The sequence below is a fragment of the Xenopus tropicalis genome, chromosome 3, assembly GCF_000004195.4.
Source record: "Xenopus tropicalis strain Nigerian chromosome 3, UCB_Xtro_10.0, whole genome shotgun sequence".
Classification (NCBI taxonomy): Eukaryota; Metazoa; Chordata; class Amphibia; order Anura; family Pipidae; genus Xenopus; species Xenopus tropicalis.
In genome coordinates this window covers 24,847,532-24,861,812 of record NC_030679.2, presented here as the reverse complement: position 1 = coordinate 24,861,812, position 14,281 = coordinate 24,847,532, and the positions used below count along the sequence as shown (strand labels likewise).

The 14,281-nt window shown below is 36.5% G+C and overlaps 1 protein-coding gene across 2 annotated transcripts; it reads left to right on the top strand.

Moving 5' to 3' along the window:
- The first annotated feature begins 1,758 nt into the window (after window positions 1-1,758).
- LOC116409468 (uncharacterized transmembrane protein DDB_G0289901-like) lies at window positions 1,759-13,781 on the top strand. Of its 2 annotated transcripts, XM_031898123.1 has the most exons (11): window positions 1,759-1,858; window positions 2,422-2,501; window positions 2,645-2,710; window positions 4,908-4,955; window positions 5,757-5,789; window positions 7,016-7,075; window positions 8,517-8,564; window positions 8,841-8,873; window positions 11,279-11,960; window positions 12,042-12,363; window positions 13,650-13,781. In XM_031898123.1, the coding sequence occupies exons 1-10, from the start codon at window positions 1,801-1,803 to the stop codon at window positions 12,356-12,358; spliced, it is 1,425 nt and encodes a 474-aa protein (XP_031753983.1). In that variant the 5' UTR covers window positions 1,759-1,800; the 3' UTR covers window positions 12,359-12,363; window positions 13,650-13,781. The 2 variants fall into 2 exon arrangements, with proteins under 2 accessions (XP_031753983.1, XP_031753982.1); XM_031898122.1 differs by having other exon boundaries at window positions 11,279-12,363.
- Window positions 13,782-14,281: the final 500 nt, after the last annotated feature.

Genomic DNA, 14,281 nt, shown 5'->3' with positions numbered 1-14,281 from the left:
TTTGGCAGCTAAAACCTGCTGAGATCATGTAGAAGTCAAATGTCCCTTCCATGGAGGATCCTTCTTTTGCTTCCAAACTTTAGAGATTTCGGATTTGATGCTGTTTTCTTGTGCAATAATTCGAAAAAGTAGAGGTTTCTGTGCTACAATTCCAAAAATTCGGAGTTTTGCCATTTTTCAACACGGACGGACACAAACTTTTTCCACTGTTTTTTTTCCAGTTCAGACATTTAAGTAAATGTAAGACAATCAAATTTTAGTAAATGTGCCTAAATGTAAATGCATCTAATAAAAAAAAATCTAAAGCACTAATTTACTAAAACTCTACTTTTTGTAATTTTTTTACACTTCGAATAAACTCATTTCCATTTCAGACATTTATTAAAAAACCTAAACTGAAAAAACATGTGCAGGAACAAGTTGCAGAAAAGTTGTGAAAACTGCAACTTTTTCGCATTCTTGCACAAAAATCAGGGTAAAAAATCTGAAAACCTCTAAAGATTCAAAGCAGGGAAAGACTTCCAGGGAAGGGAAGGTAATGGACATCTGGCACGACTTCTACATAATCTTGACAAGTTTTAGATGTGGTATTTTAGGATTCAGACTTGCAGTATTAGGTTGTCCCTACTGCTTGTTCTGGTGTCAAAAGTGTATAATTTACTGGGTCTCTGGTGCCGTGATACTTACGCAGTATCAGGGTCAAGGGATACTGGGAAAAAACCCACTGGGCCTCAGTCCTCAGGCCCCACTGACCCAGACCCAATACTGCCGGTCCCCTCCTCTGATCATGCCTAAAATAAATATATTGTAGGCACTAAGGTGGGGGGGTAGGGGATTGCACAGGTGGCTGGGGCCCCTGGGGGGTGTGAGGGCCTCTGGGCCATCCCACACCCCCTAGTCAAACCCTGGCAAGAGCAGGAGTTCCTAAATATGATTCAGGGTCCCCAGGAGACAGCCCTGGTGGGCCCTGGACACCCTGCCCCAACATTACATGGTATGTACTAATAGGCTCCTAGTTTGCCCAAGTTAACTAACCCAGAACAACCAATTAAATGTTTATTTCCAAACAAATGTCCATAATATTCTACTTGTTGATTGGTTGCTAAGGTTTACAAGAACAGTTGCAAACTCTCCCCATTTGGTACATAACCCAGTTGAGCCTTTTGGCCAAGTTTAATAGAATACAGTGAGTGAAAATAATACATAAATGTTCCCCCCTCCCCCCAAGCTTGTATGGCCAGGCTATTTAGCAATAATCGCAGCAGGGCTATTTTGCACCTTTTACTCAAGTACAATGTGTCTCAGCACCACATGGGGTTTTATAAAGCCTGGAGATGGTTTAGGGTTTACTGAACACTAGAAAAAATGGGGGAGACATTTTAATGCTAGGGATTCTTCTAGCATTGGATTTATCATTAAGTATATAAATGCCAGTTATCTTGTTACCTTACCCACTGCTATACTCTCACCGTTTGGCATCTTTAGCCCATATTTAATATAATCAGTTTTTCTCTGCCATATAATCTTTTTATCAGCTTTTCTTAATACAAACATTAAACATTCGCCTAATAGCAATTTATGATCATAACAACTATTACACACACCGTGACAAGTCTACTTTGTCCCAGACTTCTAATATTTCAAAGTTAATTTTATGTTTTACGTCACCCGAAGCAGAACACACACGGCACAATAATCTGCAGGTCTCATGTTATATAAATTGAACGAACGCTTGAGGTTTTATTGCAGTGACTTGCAACCAATGTTCAGCCTACAAACTTGGTCTTCAAGAATTGCAGTATGAAGATTGCTTTGTTTTTCTGTGTAGTCGCTGTAGTAGCTGCAAGCTCGTGCTTTGGTAAGTTACTGCCTTCCCTTTAATGCTAAAGATGAAAACTGGATTTCAGTCCTATAGTCACTAAATTAAGTCAGCAGTGCTCAGTACGTTTACTGGTGCATCTGGCACAAGGTGCAATCTTTATTGCTCACAGATGGAAGGGAGTCCTTTACCTAAATGAGCCATTTTCATAAAAATATACTTTTTTGTAATATGTGCCACTGGGTAATCTTTAATAGGAAACTGCCATTTTAAGTACTAAGGGATCATAGGATTCACAGTGCACACAAACAAAGCAGGGCACACATACATATCAGCCAATTAATGGGCAAAGTTCTGTCTTTTCATCCCACACTACTTCCTGTTACAGTCAGAGCTGCATTATTTCCTGTCCGCTGATCTCTGAGGGAGCACAAATCACAAAATGGTGGCTCAAGGGAAAATATGTAAAAGGGCAATATTTAAGTGCAGCCACAGTTAAGAATAAGCACTAACGAACATGCATTTGCACCATTTAATGCTCTTGACTTTGGGTCCTTTGTAAATGATCCCTAAAATGACGATTATTTATTTTATACCTATAGCTACCGCATTACCACCTTGTGTAAGCTACTGCGTTCAGAAATGTCAGGGCCCTGATTTGTCTTGTTTAAAGACAGAATTGGTAAGTATACCCATTTTTACACTATACACTAATGAATTAGTTTAACACTAAAGCTATTTGTTTTCTAAAAATCCTTATGCAAAAAGATGTATTTTAAACCTTTTGAGAAAAATGCCTTAATAAAATACTTATTTGCTTTGCAGTCCAATAATGTTCAAGGAACTGTGAAAACTCTTGTTGCCCTCCTCTGTGCATTTGACAGATACGTGGTATGGATACACTGTTGTTCTTTTATAAAACATTTATTTAACCTTTATTATTATATCTGATATTGCTTTGAATGGTCAGCGAGTTAATAATTACGATTACTGTTTAATAAATCCTTTGAACTCCCCTACTCATTTTAGACATCTTAAGTTATAAGAGGTGCATGTCTCTAATGCTGCCCCAAGACTGTTTAATGCATGTAAAAGTAAATAAATCAACCACAGTGCTGCATATTATAATACACAAGAGCTATGAATACCCTGTAAATTACACTATATCCTTATAGACAGTGCTTAGTGATGTCATTAGTTATAATCAGCTCTCGATGTTATCTGTATCACAACAGAAACCTGTACAGGTATGGAACCCGTTATCCAGAATGCTTGGGACCTGGGGTTTTCTGGATAAGGGGTCTTTCTGTAATTCGGATCTCCTACCTAAAGTCTGCTAATAAAATTATTTAAACAATAATTAAACCCAATAGGATTGTTTTGGCTCCAATTCGGATTAATTATATCTTAATTGGGATCAAGTACAAGGTACTGTTTTATTATTACAGAGAAAAGGGGAATCATTTAACCATTAAATAAACCCAATAGGGCTGTTCTGCCCCCAATAAGGGGTAATTATATCTTAGTTGGGATCAAGTACAGGTACTGTTTTATTATTACAGAGAAAAGGGGAATCATTTAACCATTAAATAAACCCAATAGGGCTGTTCTGCCCCCAATAAGGGGTAATTATATCTTAGTTGGGATCAAGTACAGGTACTGTTTTATTATTACAGAGAAAAGGGAATCATTTAACCATTAAATAAACCCAATAGGGCTGTTCTGCCCCCAATAAGGGGTAATTATATGTTAGTTGGGATCAAGTACAAGGTACTGTTTTATTATTACAGAGAAAAAGGAATCATTTTTAAAAATGTGAATTATTTGATAAAACTGGAGTTGGCCTTTTTGTTATTCGGAACTTTCTGGATAATGGGTTTCTGGATAAGGGGTCCAATACCTGTATATTGCAAATAATAATGTATTCCCTGATGTAAAATATTAGCATCTTAGAAGACATCTCTGAGCTCCGTGACCCTTATAAGGGCACTTTTATATGGTCACGGAACTCCTTAGTGACTTTTATATTACAATAAGGGGCATATTATTCTAGATACAAAACACAACAGTCATACCCTGTAAATGATATCCTTATAAATTTAGTGATGTAATCTGTCACGTGACTTCAGTATTATAAATAATAATGTGCCCTCTGTTTTAAAATATGAGGATATGGGAAGTTACCAGTTATTTGTAACGGCCAATAGTTTTCTTGGTTCTCTGCAGTTGGCTAACTATAAAGAGACATTACATAAAAGTGCAGAATAGGTTTAGTCTGTAAATGATGAAAAAGATTACAAGACTCTGTAACTCTATGGTATTAGGCAAAAACTCCAAAAAGAGCCTCCTGAGTCACTATTAGAAACATGAGGACATATTTTTCAAAGGATAAACTAGAGCTCATTGTAGTTCATCGGAGGGAAATTTCACAGCTCTCTATTCACTTGTATAGGAATTTGGAGCATATTTATCAAGGGATAAAAATAGAACAATCTGGTATAGTGTTTAGCGAGTTGAGTTCCTACAATCTGGTGCACTTTGGTGAACTTAACCTTCAGGACCATTGGCGTCTGAATTTAACATGGTGTAGTTTATTGAAGAGCACTCCACTGGTATTACGGGCCAATTAACCAACTGTCCCCAGCCCCAAACCGGACTGGTGCATTCACAGTATAGTACACTCTGTAAAAGTACTAAACTGCCCATGTAACTGCCCAATAGGTGCAGGGAATAGTCCTTGGTGCTCTTCAAGAAACTATAAATATTAAAGAGGATGTGCACTGGACTGGAGAAAAAGGTTATCAACTGGACTCACTAGGGAGTGCCTAACATAATGGCACCTCCTCCCAGTCCTTTTACTTTTTACTTTTTGTTTAAAGAAGGGCCTCTGTAGTTGTAGCTTGCAGTGTGAAAGGTAAATGGGAAAGAAAAAGAAAGGGATCATTATAAGCTGTATGAGAGCAGTATGGTTGAAAGTGTTTCTGTCTTAAAAATGTCAGGCAGATATATTCATTTTTCTAATTGTATAATAATAAAATAGTCTTCACTGTGTATACTTTTGAGGATGTACGTATTTCTATTTGTACAGGTTACGAAAGACGTAGGACCACTGACCAACGCCATACAGAATCTTGCAGTAAGTTAACATAACCCACCAAATCTTTTCAATGATTTGCAAATTTTTCGGTTGACCCATGTTTGCCGAGGTTACCAAACACATAGATCTCACGTAAATCCCGTCCAATTTAGCATCGGCATGCTGGGTCTAATCAGACTGACCCCGGGGGGGGGGCAAAGGCAGCATCAATACGATCAAGTTTTTTTTCTGCAATTCCTGAAAATACTGGTAAAATAAAACTAAAATATTTTCAAACTGGAGTTTAATTGGTCACAAATATTTTTGAAACAAGAGATTACCCAATAGGAAATGTTTTTAAATTGGAGTTTACCTAACTAAAATTTTCGAGATTCGTTACTTGAAAGATATACAGTATCTAGTAGAATTAAGTCTAAAACTTGAAAGATATTGAAAATTTTAATGTACAAATTTGGCAGACCTGACAAGCTTTGTTTTCCTCCAAATCAAGTTTTTGTTTTGTAACTTGAATTAAAAAATTAATAAATTGGACTCTGAGGGGCTGATTTATCAACATTTGACCTAAAATATTTGTTTCCAAAGCTCAAAAAACTTGATTGTAAAACTTTTGTGTTCATGTAGAAGTCAATTTTTTTAGAGATTGTACACTAATTGAAATTGATGGGTAGAAGTTTTTTAGATTAAATTTCATTAAATAAATCACACATTTGAGTTTATTATGTTTTCAAGTTTATTCAAATAAAAAAAAAAATCTAAAGTTCACAAATTCGAATTTTGTTACACATAATGACCACTATTTATTATAATGGAAAATTCAAATTTGTCTAAATTGCATTTCAGAGTCTACCTAGCTGCGCGACTGCAAACATCCAGGTAAGAAACATATGTATACAAAATATATATTTTAATTTCACTTTTTAAATGCTTTGATTCTCAGTAGAACTCACAATGTTCTGTATAATCCTATTATTTATATGTATAATACCATATGGTTGCATGGAGAAAAGATTTAGAAAGAGGACTTAAAGGAGAAGGAAAGGTAAAAAATAAGTACGCTTTATCAGAAACGCTGCACTGAGCCCTCTATCAAAAGAAACACAGGATTTCTTGTCTCCTTTTTTGTAAACATGTTCTTCGGTATCTGACTTCCTCTCTCAGAGAAATCCTTCATTCCCGGGGCCAGAGACTGCGCAGCTGTCTCCTGCTCCCCCCCATAAGAATTCATAAAACTCATTCCCCACACCCTTAGGAATGTGTGATCTGAGCTACCAATGGCTAGAGCTCTAGCAGGAAGCTATGAAGACCAAGCTAAAATGGCAGCTGCAATCTTAAACAAACAGAGAAAGCTTCTAGGGCTCTTTACTCAGGTATGGTGATGGTTTCTGCTGAATAAATATAGCGTTCTAGGTGGCACTAATGAGGCGAATCTATTGGCAGTAAAATGCCAAAATGACTTTCCTTCTCCTTTAATGAAAAGGTTAAATGTTATAGATGAGAGTTTCCTCTGAAGTATAAAACTGAATACTGAACAAACTCTGTCTCCCCGCGCACGCTCCCCTTCAGCACAAGCCGGCTGCGTCCTCTCGCATGCAGACAGCGCGTCGCCATGGCAACCGGAGCGTGCCTGCTTGTACTGAAGGGGAGCACACCAGCTTGTGCTGAAGGGGGGTGCCTGCTTGTGCTGAATAGGGGCATTTGTGCATGCACCGCCTACAGTCCTGGTCCTCAGGTCCTTGCAGAAGCGATGCATTATGGGAATCCTATTTACCCAGCCCAGCATTTTTTCTTCCTGTTTGGCTTCTGATCATCTGAATGGGAGAAATATGGGGAGACTTAAGGGCACTATTGAGTCAACTAAAGGTATGCCTGCAGCTTGAGATTAACTCTTTGGTAGCCTTTCCTTCTCCTTTTACTGTATATCTGAGTGCTGTAAGTTTTGATCTCTTTTTTTTAAAAAAAAGGCTTGAGCTGTGACCCAAGCCTAGCACATACAGTATTTTCTTATTTATCATTATTTGATGACATTCAGTGACAGTTAGGCTATACTTGGTAAATCACATATACTCTTCCTTACTATAATTTCATATTTCCTGTTTCAGCCAAATATAATATATAATGGAGGACTTCAAAGCCTATTACAGACAACATTTGGATATGTGGTAATGCATATTAATAACATTCTCATATAGTAAAAATGATCATTTGCTGTGCACTATTTTTAGCCTAAATTTACTGAATATAGTTTTTGCCTTTATAATGGAAATATATGGATTACTTTAATTAAAAAGATAGAATATTGTGCTCATTTATAGCAAAGGTTTATATAGAGATACATGGCTTATTTAAGAAACTATCTGCTTGATAAGAAGACGCGTTGTTTTCTGTAAAAGAAGTGCTTTTTATGTTTTGCTGCTAAAGCTTGTGTGCTAGTTCTCTAGCAATGCAGCACCAAATTCACTCCATTACTAGTGCACCCTCATTGTTTTGGAAACCAACCACCTTTAAAGGGATTCTGTCATGTTTTTTTATGGTATAGTTTTTATAACTATATTACACTTTTCACATTGCAAATAATTAATTCTACAATTGAAAAGTTTATTTTTGAACCAAAAAATGTATTTTTTACACTACACATTAGAACTGCTTTCAGATACACTATTGTTTCTCCTAGTCCCATGTAACTGGAGAAGTCATAAGCCGGACTTGGATTTTTACTATTGAGTGCTATTCTGTATGTTTATCAAGACAAGTGTCAGGGAGCTGCTATCTTGTTACTATCCATCTGCTGATCAGATGCTTGGGAGAAAGGGCTGATATCACTCCAACTTACAGTGTAGCACTAATGTGTGACTGTGTGACATTTATCAGAGCATAAGTCACATGACTAAGGGCACCTGTGAAACTAAATAAATATGTCTAACGTTAAATTTAAAAATTAGTTATAAAAAATCTGTTTGCTCTTTTGAAATAGGTTGTCAATGCAGGATTCTGTTGAAAGAGCACTATTAACTGATGCATTTTGAAAAAGAACATGTTTCTCATAACAGAATCACTTTAAAAACTTGCATTTAACAGCCTCCCAAGCTTGATTAGATTTTCATAGCCCCAGCTAAATCCCTGTTTCTTTATCTGAGAAAGGAAAAGAAAAGACAGGGGGACGGGGGTTTTACAAGCACTCTAATTACACATTTTAACATTGCACATTATACATTTCAAAATTGGTAAAGTTCCTTTATTTGTGCCCATTAATTGCACTGGTCACAACCTGCACCCAATTAAACACACATGACTGAAGTATCAGTATACAAAGTGCATGAAATGATGAATAGACAAAACTCATTTTCCCTTATGCAATTTGCCAGTCAGCGCAAGCATTTGGTATGCTGCTTAGGACATGCACAATAATCTGTCTATATCTCATACATGGGTACAGTATCTGTAACAGATTTCTATATGCGAGTAATTCACCAATTGGCATTATAAAGGGCAACTAACACTCTTAGGAGCATTTTGCATACGAGGTGAAAATACCTTTAAACTCTTCCCCAGTTACCAACTCACAGCTCTCACTTATATGTATATATATTTATTTTTTTCCAGACTGTTCTCAGTGGTTATACAAATGTAGAATGTCCATGTGGATCATTGGTAAGAATTATATGTTTTTTTTTAATAATTGCCAAACCCCCCCCCCCCAAAAAAAAGCTGAACTGATAACAGAATTGTGTTCCCCATTTTGTGTTTGCTAGGGTACAACATTAATACAATTAATTTAATATAAAAAATACCTCGAGATTTACCTTTTAAAAAATGTGAAAAAGAAAATTCTGTGAAATTCTGTATCCAAAATGAACCAATACAATTTATTGATGAGTATTTGTAATTCCTGCTGTTTTACTTATTTATGTATTTGTTGTTTTTAAGTTCGATCTTCTTGGAAGAACATCTTCTTTACTGGTAAGAGTGATGATATTTATTATAAGAAGGAAAAAAAAACATAACGATGAAAAGATTTTATTTTGGAACTAAAGCACCAAGGAGACTGTTCCTTAGTCCTTAGTTAAAGGAAGGGCTGTTGTATCAGTCAATAGATATAGCAACTATTATGGCTGCTATACAGGGGCCAAACCCATATTTTATCCAATCCATTGTGCCTCATCTGCTAAAGCACCCTACAGAATAATGGACAGATAAAATGTTAAAATCTACTTGGTCACCATGTCAGAATGAAATTCATAGTGGAGAATAGTGATGAACAAAAAAATTGCGAAACGGAGAAAATGGCGAGCATCAAACATTTTTTTTACATGCTTTAAATAAAAATTGTCCTGCGCGGCACAATTTTTTGATGCATGTTATTTTTTTGATGTGCACAACAATTTTTTTTGGTGCGCGCCATTTTCTACTGACTTTTTTTTGTCTCGAGGCAAATTATTGTGCCCATTTCGCAAAAAAATTGTGGAAACCATGGAAATTCGCCGTGAATCCATGCCTGCCGAAACATTTTCCTCATCGCTATCTAAGGGGATTGTAAGGCCATAACACATGCCAAAACTTGAACAAAGCTTTGTTTCATATAGTTTTTATTAGTACATGTATGGCCTGCTTTAGGTAAGTCCCTCTCCATAAAAATGTAAATGCCTCCTTGGCAAGTCTATCTTACCCAACGTGATCAGATAAGAATACATCAAACTGTAATCTGGTGTGAAATGTTCATTATCTTAATAATAATATTCAGGTTCATATAGGAAGCTTGTGTCCAAAGTAAAATATGTCACCACCATTTTTTTCTTAGGCTTTTGTTCTTCTATAGGATTAAATACACCGTAAATATGCTGTAAAGGTGCTTACCTAGTACAGGCCTTTTTCAGATGACATGGTAATGCTATAAATCCGCTTATCTCTATGGTCAAACTCTATGGTCATTTTAAAATGATTAAGTCTCAAACAGGGGTATGAACTAGTCTGTTGAGGGTAAAGGCTTTATAATATTTATTATATTATAGATCGCTATATGTTAGCTTTCAGGAAAAAGCTGGAAGGTAAATCCTTTGCAAATCACGAAATTACATATTTGCTCAAAAGGTGTTTATTAAAATCTGGAGAATCATGTGGGCCATGGCACATTAGATGAGATTTGATTATGCTGGCATGGATTCGCTCTGAAATTCTGCATTTTGCCACTGGAAATTTTTTTTGTGAAACTGTGGCAAAAGTTTGTTGGGACAAAAAATTCACCAAGGAAAAACGTCCCTTAACTTTAATGTATTTGGAGTAAAAAAAAAAAGTCAAGGCGCATCAAAAAAGTCATGGTCACATCAGAAAAGTCAGGGTCGCATCAAAAAAGTCATGAGGTAGCTGCATTTTGCTAATTTTTTGGCGAAACGGGTCAGATTCGCTCATCACTGGGCTTTCTATGTCACTGTTTTTCTGCTGTTGAGTAAAATCCTTAACGTGACATTAGCCCAATGGTGGAACTAGGGGTCGGCAGAGTACCTGGTACCTGCCTACGGCACAACTAAGGGGCGAAGAAATTTAAAAAATAAAAATTGCTATTATTACCGTTTCACTCCCACTGCCCTCAGTCTGTCCTTCCTGAAGTGCATTTCAAGGTGATTCAGCACCATGTGGGATTGGCAGTGGATGAACTATGGTGGTGAGTGGAGGGGGACTGTGGTGGTGGTGGGGTAGTAGGAAAGCAGGCAGGGGAAAAAGATACCTCTTGGCCTGGCACTGCATTAGCCTTATTGTTAAATCCACCACATCCATTCCAGCAGTACAGTAAATGTTATTCAGCCATTCTACTAAATGGCAATTGAACCTCCTTTGTGGGACAGTAACTTTAATACTGAGTAAATATCTAGAATCCCTGCAATAAAGCAAGGCAAGGTTTCTGTGGTAGGCCAGAAAGAAAACATATTTATATGCATGGACTATGGATTCCGCCATACAAATATAATTACTAATGTAAACCAAAAAACTCCTTCTATAATACATTTTCAGGCAAGATTGAATACATTGGAAAACAATGCCTGTGCTGCATTTACAGTGCATGGTACTAAGAGACTGCTTTTACCTTTAATGAATATATTTTACTCAGATCCGTGCATCCTCCATAGGTAGGGTGATTTCCCCATGTATGTACCATGTATATAAGTGACCCAATGCATGCTGGCAAATGTTGTTTCAGCAGCAGTGAATACAGACTACTATCTAATGATGCGGAAAATTATAATGTAAAAGCAATTTGCATTATAAAAACCCATACAATTCAGTTTTCTAGATTTGACTTTGCTTCATATGTTTGGAACGTTCTGGTTTTAGTCATTTCATTGTTGCTTATCTGTGTTTCTTTTTTAAAGAGTGCTGCTCCCGTACCTGGTGGAATTAAAAATGTTCTTACAACAGTGACAACTGCAAGCTCCGGTCTTCTGGATGGGCTGTTAGAAACCGTGAAAAGGCTTCTTCAGGCATTAGGGGGGAATAGTTTAGGATTGCCTGGGACTTTGTTAGGGCCAAATGGACTAACATCAACCGTAACTGGTTTTGTACCAAATCTCCTAGTGCCAATAATAGGAGGTCAAAACGGAGGATCTAGTTCTGGTGCAGGAATTTTAAATGGAGTTACATCAACTATAAATAATTTAGTACCAAATATTCTAGCACCACTCACAGGTCAAAACGGGGGATCTAGTTCTGCTACAGGAATTTTAAATGGAGTTACATCAACTATAAATAATTTAGTACCAAATATTCTAGCACCACTCACAGGTCAAAACGGGGGATCTAGTTCTGCTACAGGAATTTTAAATGGAGTTACATCAACTATAAATAATTTAGTACCAAATATTCTAGCACCACTCACAGGTCAAAACGGGGGATCTGGTCTTCTTACAGGAATTTTAAATGGAGTTACATCAACTGTAAGTAATTTAGGACCAAATATTCTAGCACCACTCACAGGTCAAAACGGGGGATCTAGTCCTATTGGAGGAATTGTAAATGGATTAACATCAACCATAAATAATTTAGCACCAATCACAGGTCAAAACGGGGGATCTAGTCCTATTGGAGGAATTGTAAATGGATTAACATCAACCATAAATAATTTAGCACCAATCACAGGTCAAAACTGGGGATCTGGTGCCAGTACAGGACTTTCAAATGTACCAAATCTTGGGTTGCCACTGTTAGGAAGTCAGGGGGGTTATAATGATGGATCTAGCAATATTCAAACAGGAACAACAGGCCTCACCTATGGTAATTTGCAACAAAATTCAGGTAGTGCTTTGGGAGCATCTGTTGACATTGGTTTTGGAGGGCCAGCAGCAGGGTATAATGGAGCTAGCCTTGGTGCAAATGGAGGATTTATGATTAATTTTCCGCAAAGTGGCAACAGCTTGAACCCAACTTCATTTCAATCTACAATGACTGGCAAATAAAAGAGGTACATTATTATATATTTGTATATATATATATATATATGTAAAAAATGCTGATGCACACCAGGAAAATTTTATCAAAAAAAAGATACTTAGTTTATTTAGATCGACGTTTCGGTCCTCACCCGGGACCTTTATCAAGATGATCTTGATAAAGGTCCCGGGTGAGGACCGAAACGTCGATCTAAATAAACTAAGTATCTTTTTTTTGATAAAATTTTCCTGGTGTGCATCAGCATTTTTTACATATTTACATTGTTTATCTGATTTGCACCCAGGTTGTTATCCCTATAAGTGTGTGCCTCGGCCTTTTTCTATATATATATATATATATATATATATATATATATATATATATATATATACCTGCATTTGTTTATGGAGTATACAACACATGAGAAAATATAATCACAGTATCTTATTAATACAAGTATGGGATCCCTTATCTGAAAACCCGTTATCCAGAAAGTTCCGAATTACAGAAAGGCCATCTCCCATAGACTCCATTATAAGCAAATAATTCTAATTTTTAAAACTGATTTCCTTTTTCTCTGTAATAATAAAACAGTACCTTGTACTTGATCCCAACTAAGATATAATTACCCCTTATTGGGGGCAGAGCAGCCCTATTGGGTTTATTTAATGGTTAAATGATTCCCTTTTCTCTGTAATAATAAAACAGTACCTGTACTTGATCCCAACTAAGATATAATTAATCCTTATTGGAGGCAAAACAAGCCTATTGGGTTTAATTCATGTTTAAATGATTTTTATCAGACTTAAGTTATGGAGATCCAAATTATGGAAATATTCCTTATCTGGAATACCCTGGATGCCAAGCATTATGGATAACAGGTCCCATACCTGTATTACGATTATTCCTGATGAAGGTCAATAATGGTATTTTACCAGTTATAATAAAAAATTGCTATAGTAGCTGTATGTCGGGAGTATTCAGTTACTGACCATGTTAAACTGGTCACACCTCCAATGGCAGGCCACACCCCTTAAAGAATATGCAGGTCCAGTTGCCTTTCTACTACATATATTTCCAATAGCTTTTAGGGAATAATATCAGAGCAGGAGTGCAATGGGCAGTTATATAGACATTGAAATTAAATTGGTTTAGGCAAAAATGGAACTGATAAGCTGAGTCAGTTGTGTCTCCATAGAAGCTATAAAAAAGTGAGTGACACAAATCTGCTATGAGAAGATACATACAGTATAATTGCAATATTTCAAGAATTCTTTATTATTTTTTTATTTTTGTTTTTTTTTTTCTCCTCTCTAGGCTCTATGAAATGCATTTGCCATTGAGAAGATTGAGAGAAAAATGTCTCAAAAATGATCTCTGCTTAGTTTTAGTTTATGATTTTGAAAGCTTATGATCACAAATTTAATAAATCAAATCGATACCAACGCATGCCTTGAGTTCTGTCATGATTGAGCAGAAAGTAAAATGTGCCCAGTATAAATTAGAACAGTAGCTCGCAGTTGAAGAATAAAAGAATACAATTATGAAGCCAAAAACAGCTGCCCATCATATTAACAGGAAACAGTGGCGCTTGTGATGTCAGAACACATAATGGTCATAAGGCGGTTGTTAAAAAAATATTATAATAAAGGAATAGTGGATTTTTGTCTCTATAAGGACAGTTCAACCTGTATCCCTCTAAATGTGTTTAAGCTACAGTTCCAATATCCCTTGCAGTCTTTAGCTGTCATAGGATATTAGGTGTTCTAGTTTAAGTTTTGGGCTCCAGTCTTTCAGAATCCTTAGAAAGGATATTAATGTGCTGGAGAGAGTGGACTAAATTGGTAGAAGGAATGTAGTGTTTGAACTAAAGCTTAACTATAGAAATAGGCTAGAAATGTTGTACATTATGTTTTGGGCTTTAGTACCAGCCCAAGGCAACCCCAGCC

Bases quoted from the DNA above. Each gene is read 5' to 3' on its own strand.
- LOC116409468 (XM_031898122.1), top strand. From the start codon at position 1,801: ATGAAGATTGCTTTGTTTTTCTGTGTAGTCGCTGTAGTAGCTGCAAGC. The intron at 1,859-2,421 runs GTAAGTTACTGC...TTATACCTATAG, and splicing joins AGCTGCAAGCTCGTGCTTTG to CTACCGCATTACCACCTTGT. The intron at 4,956-5,756 runs GTAAGTTAACAT...ATTGCATTTCAG, and splicing joins ACGCCATACAGAATCTTGCA to AGTCTACCTAGCTGCGCGAC.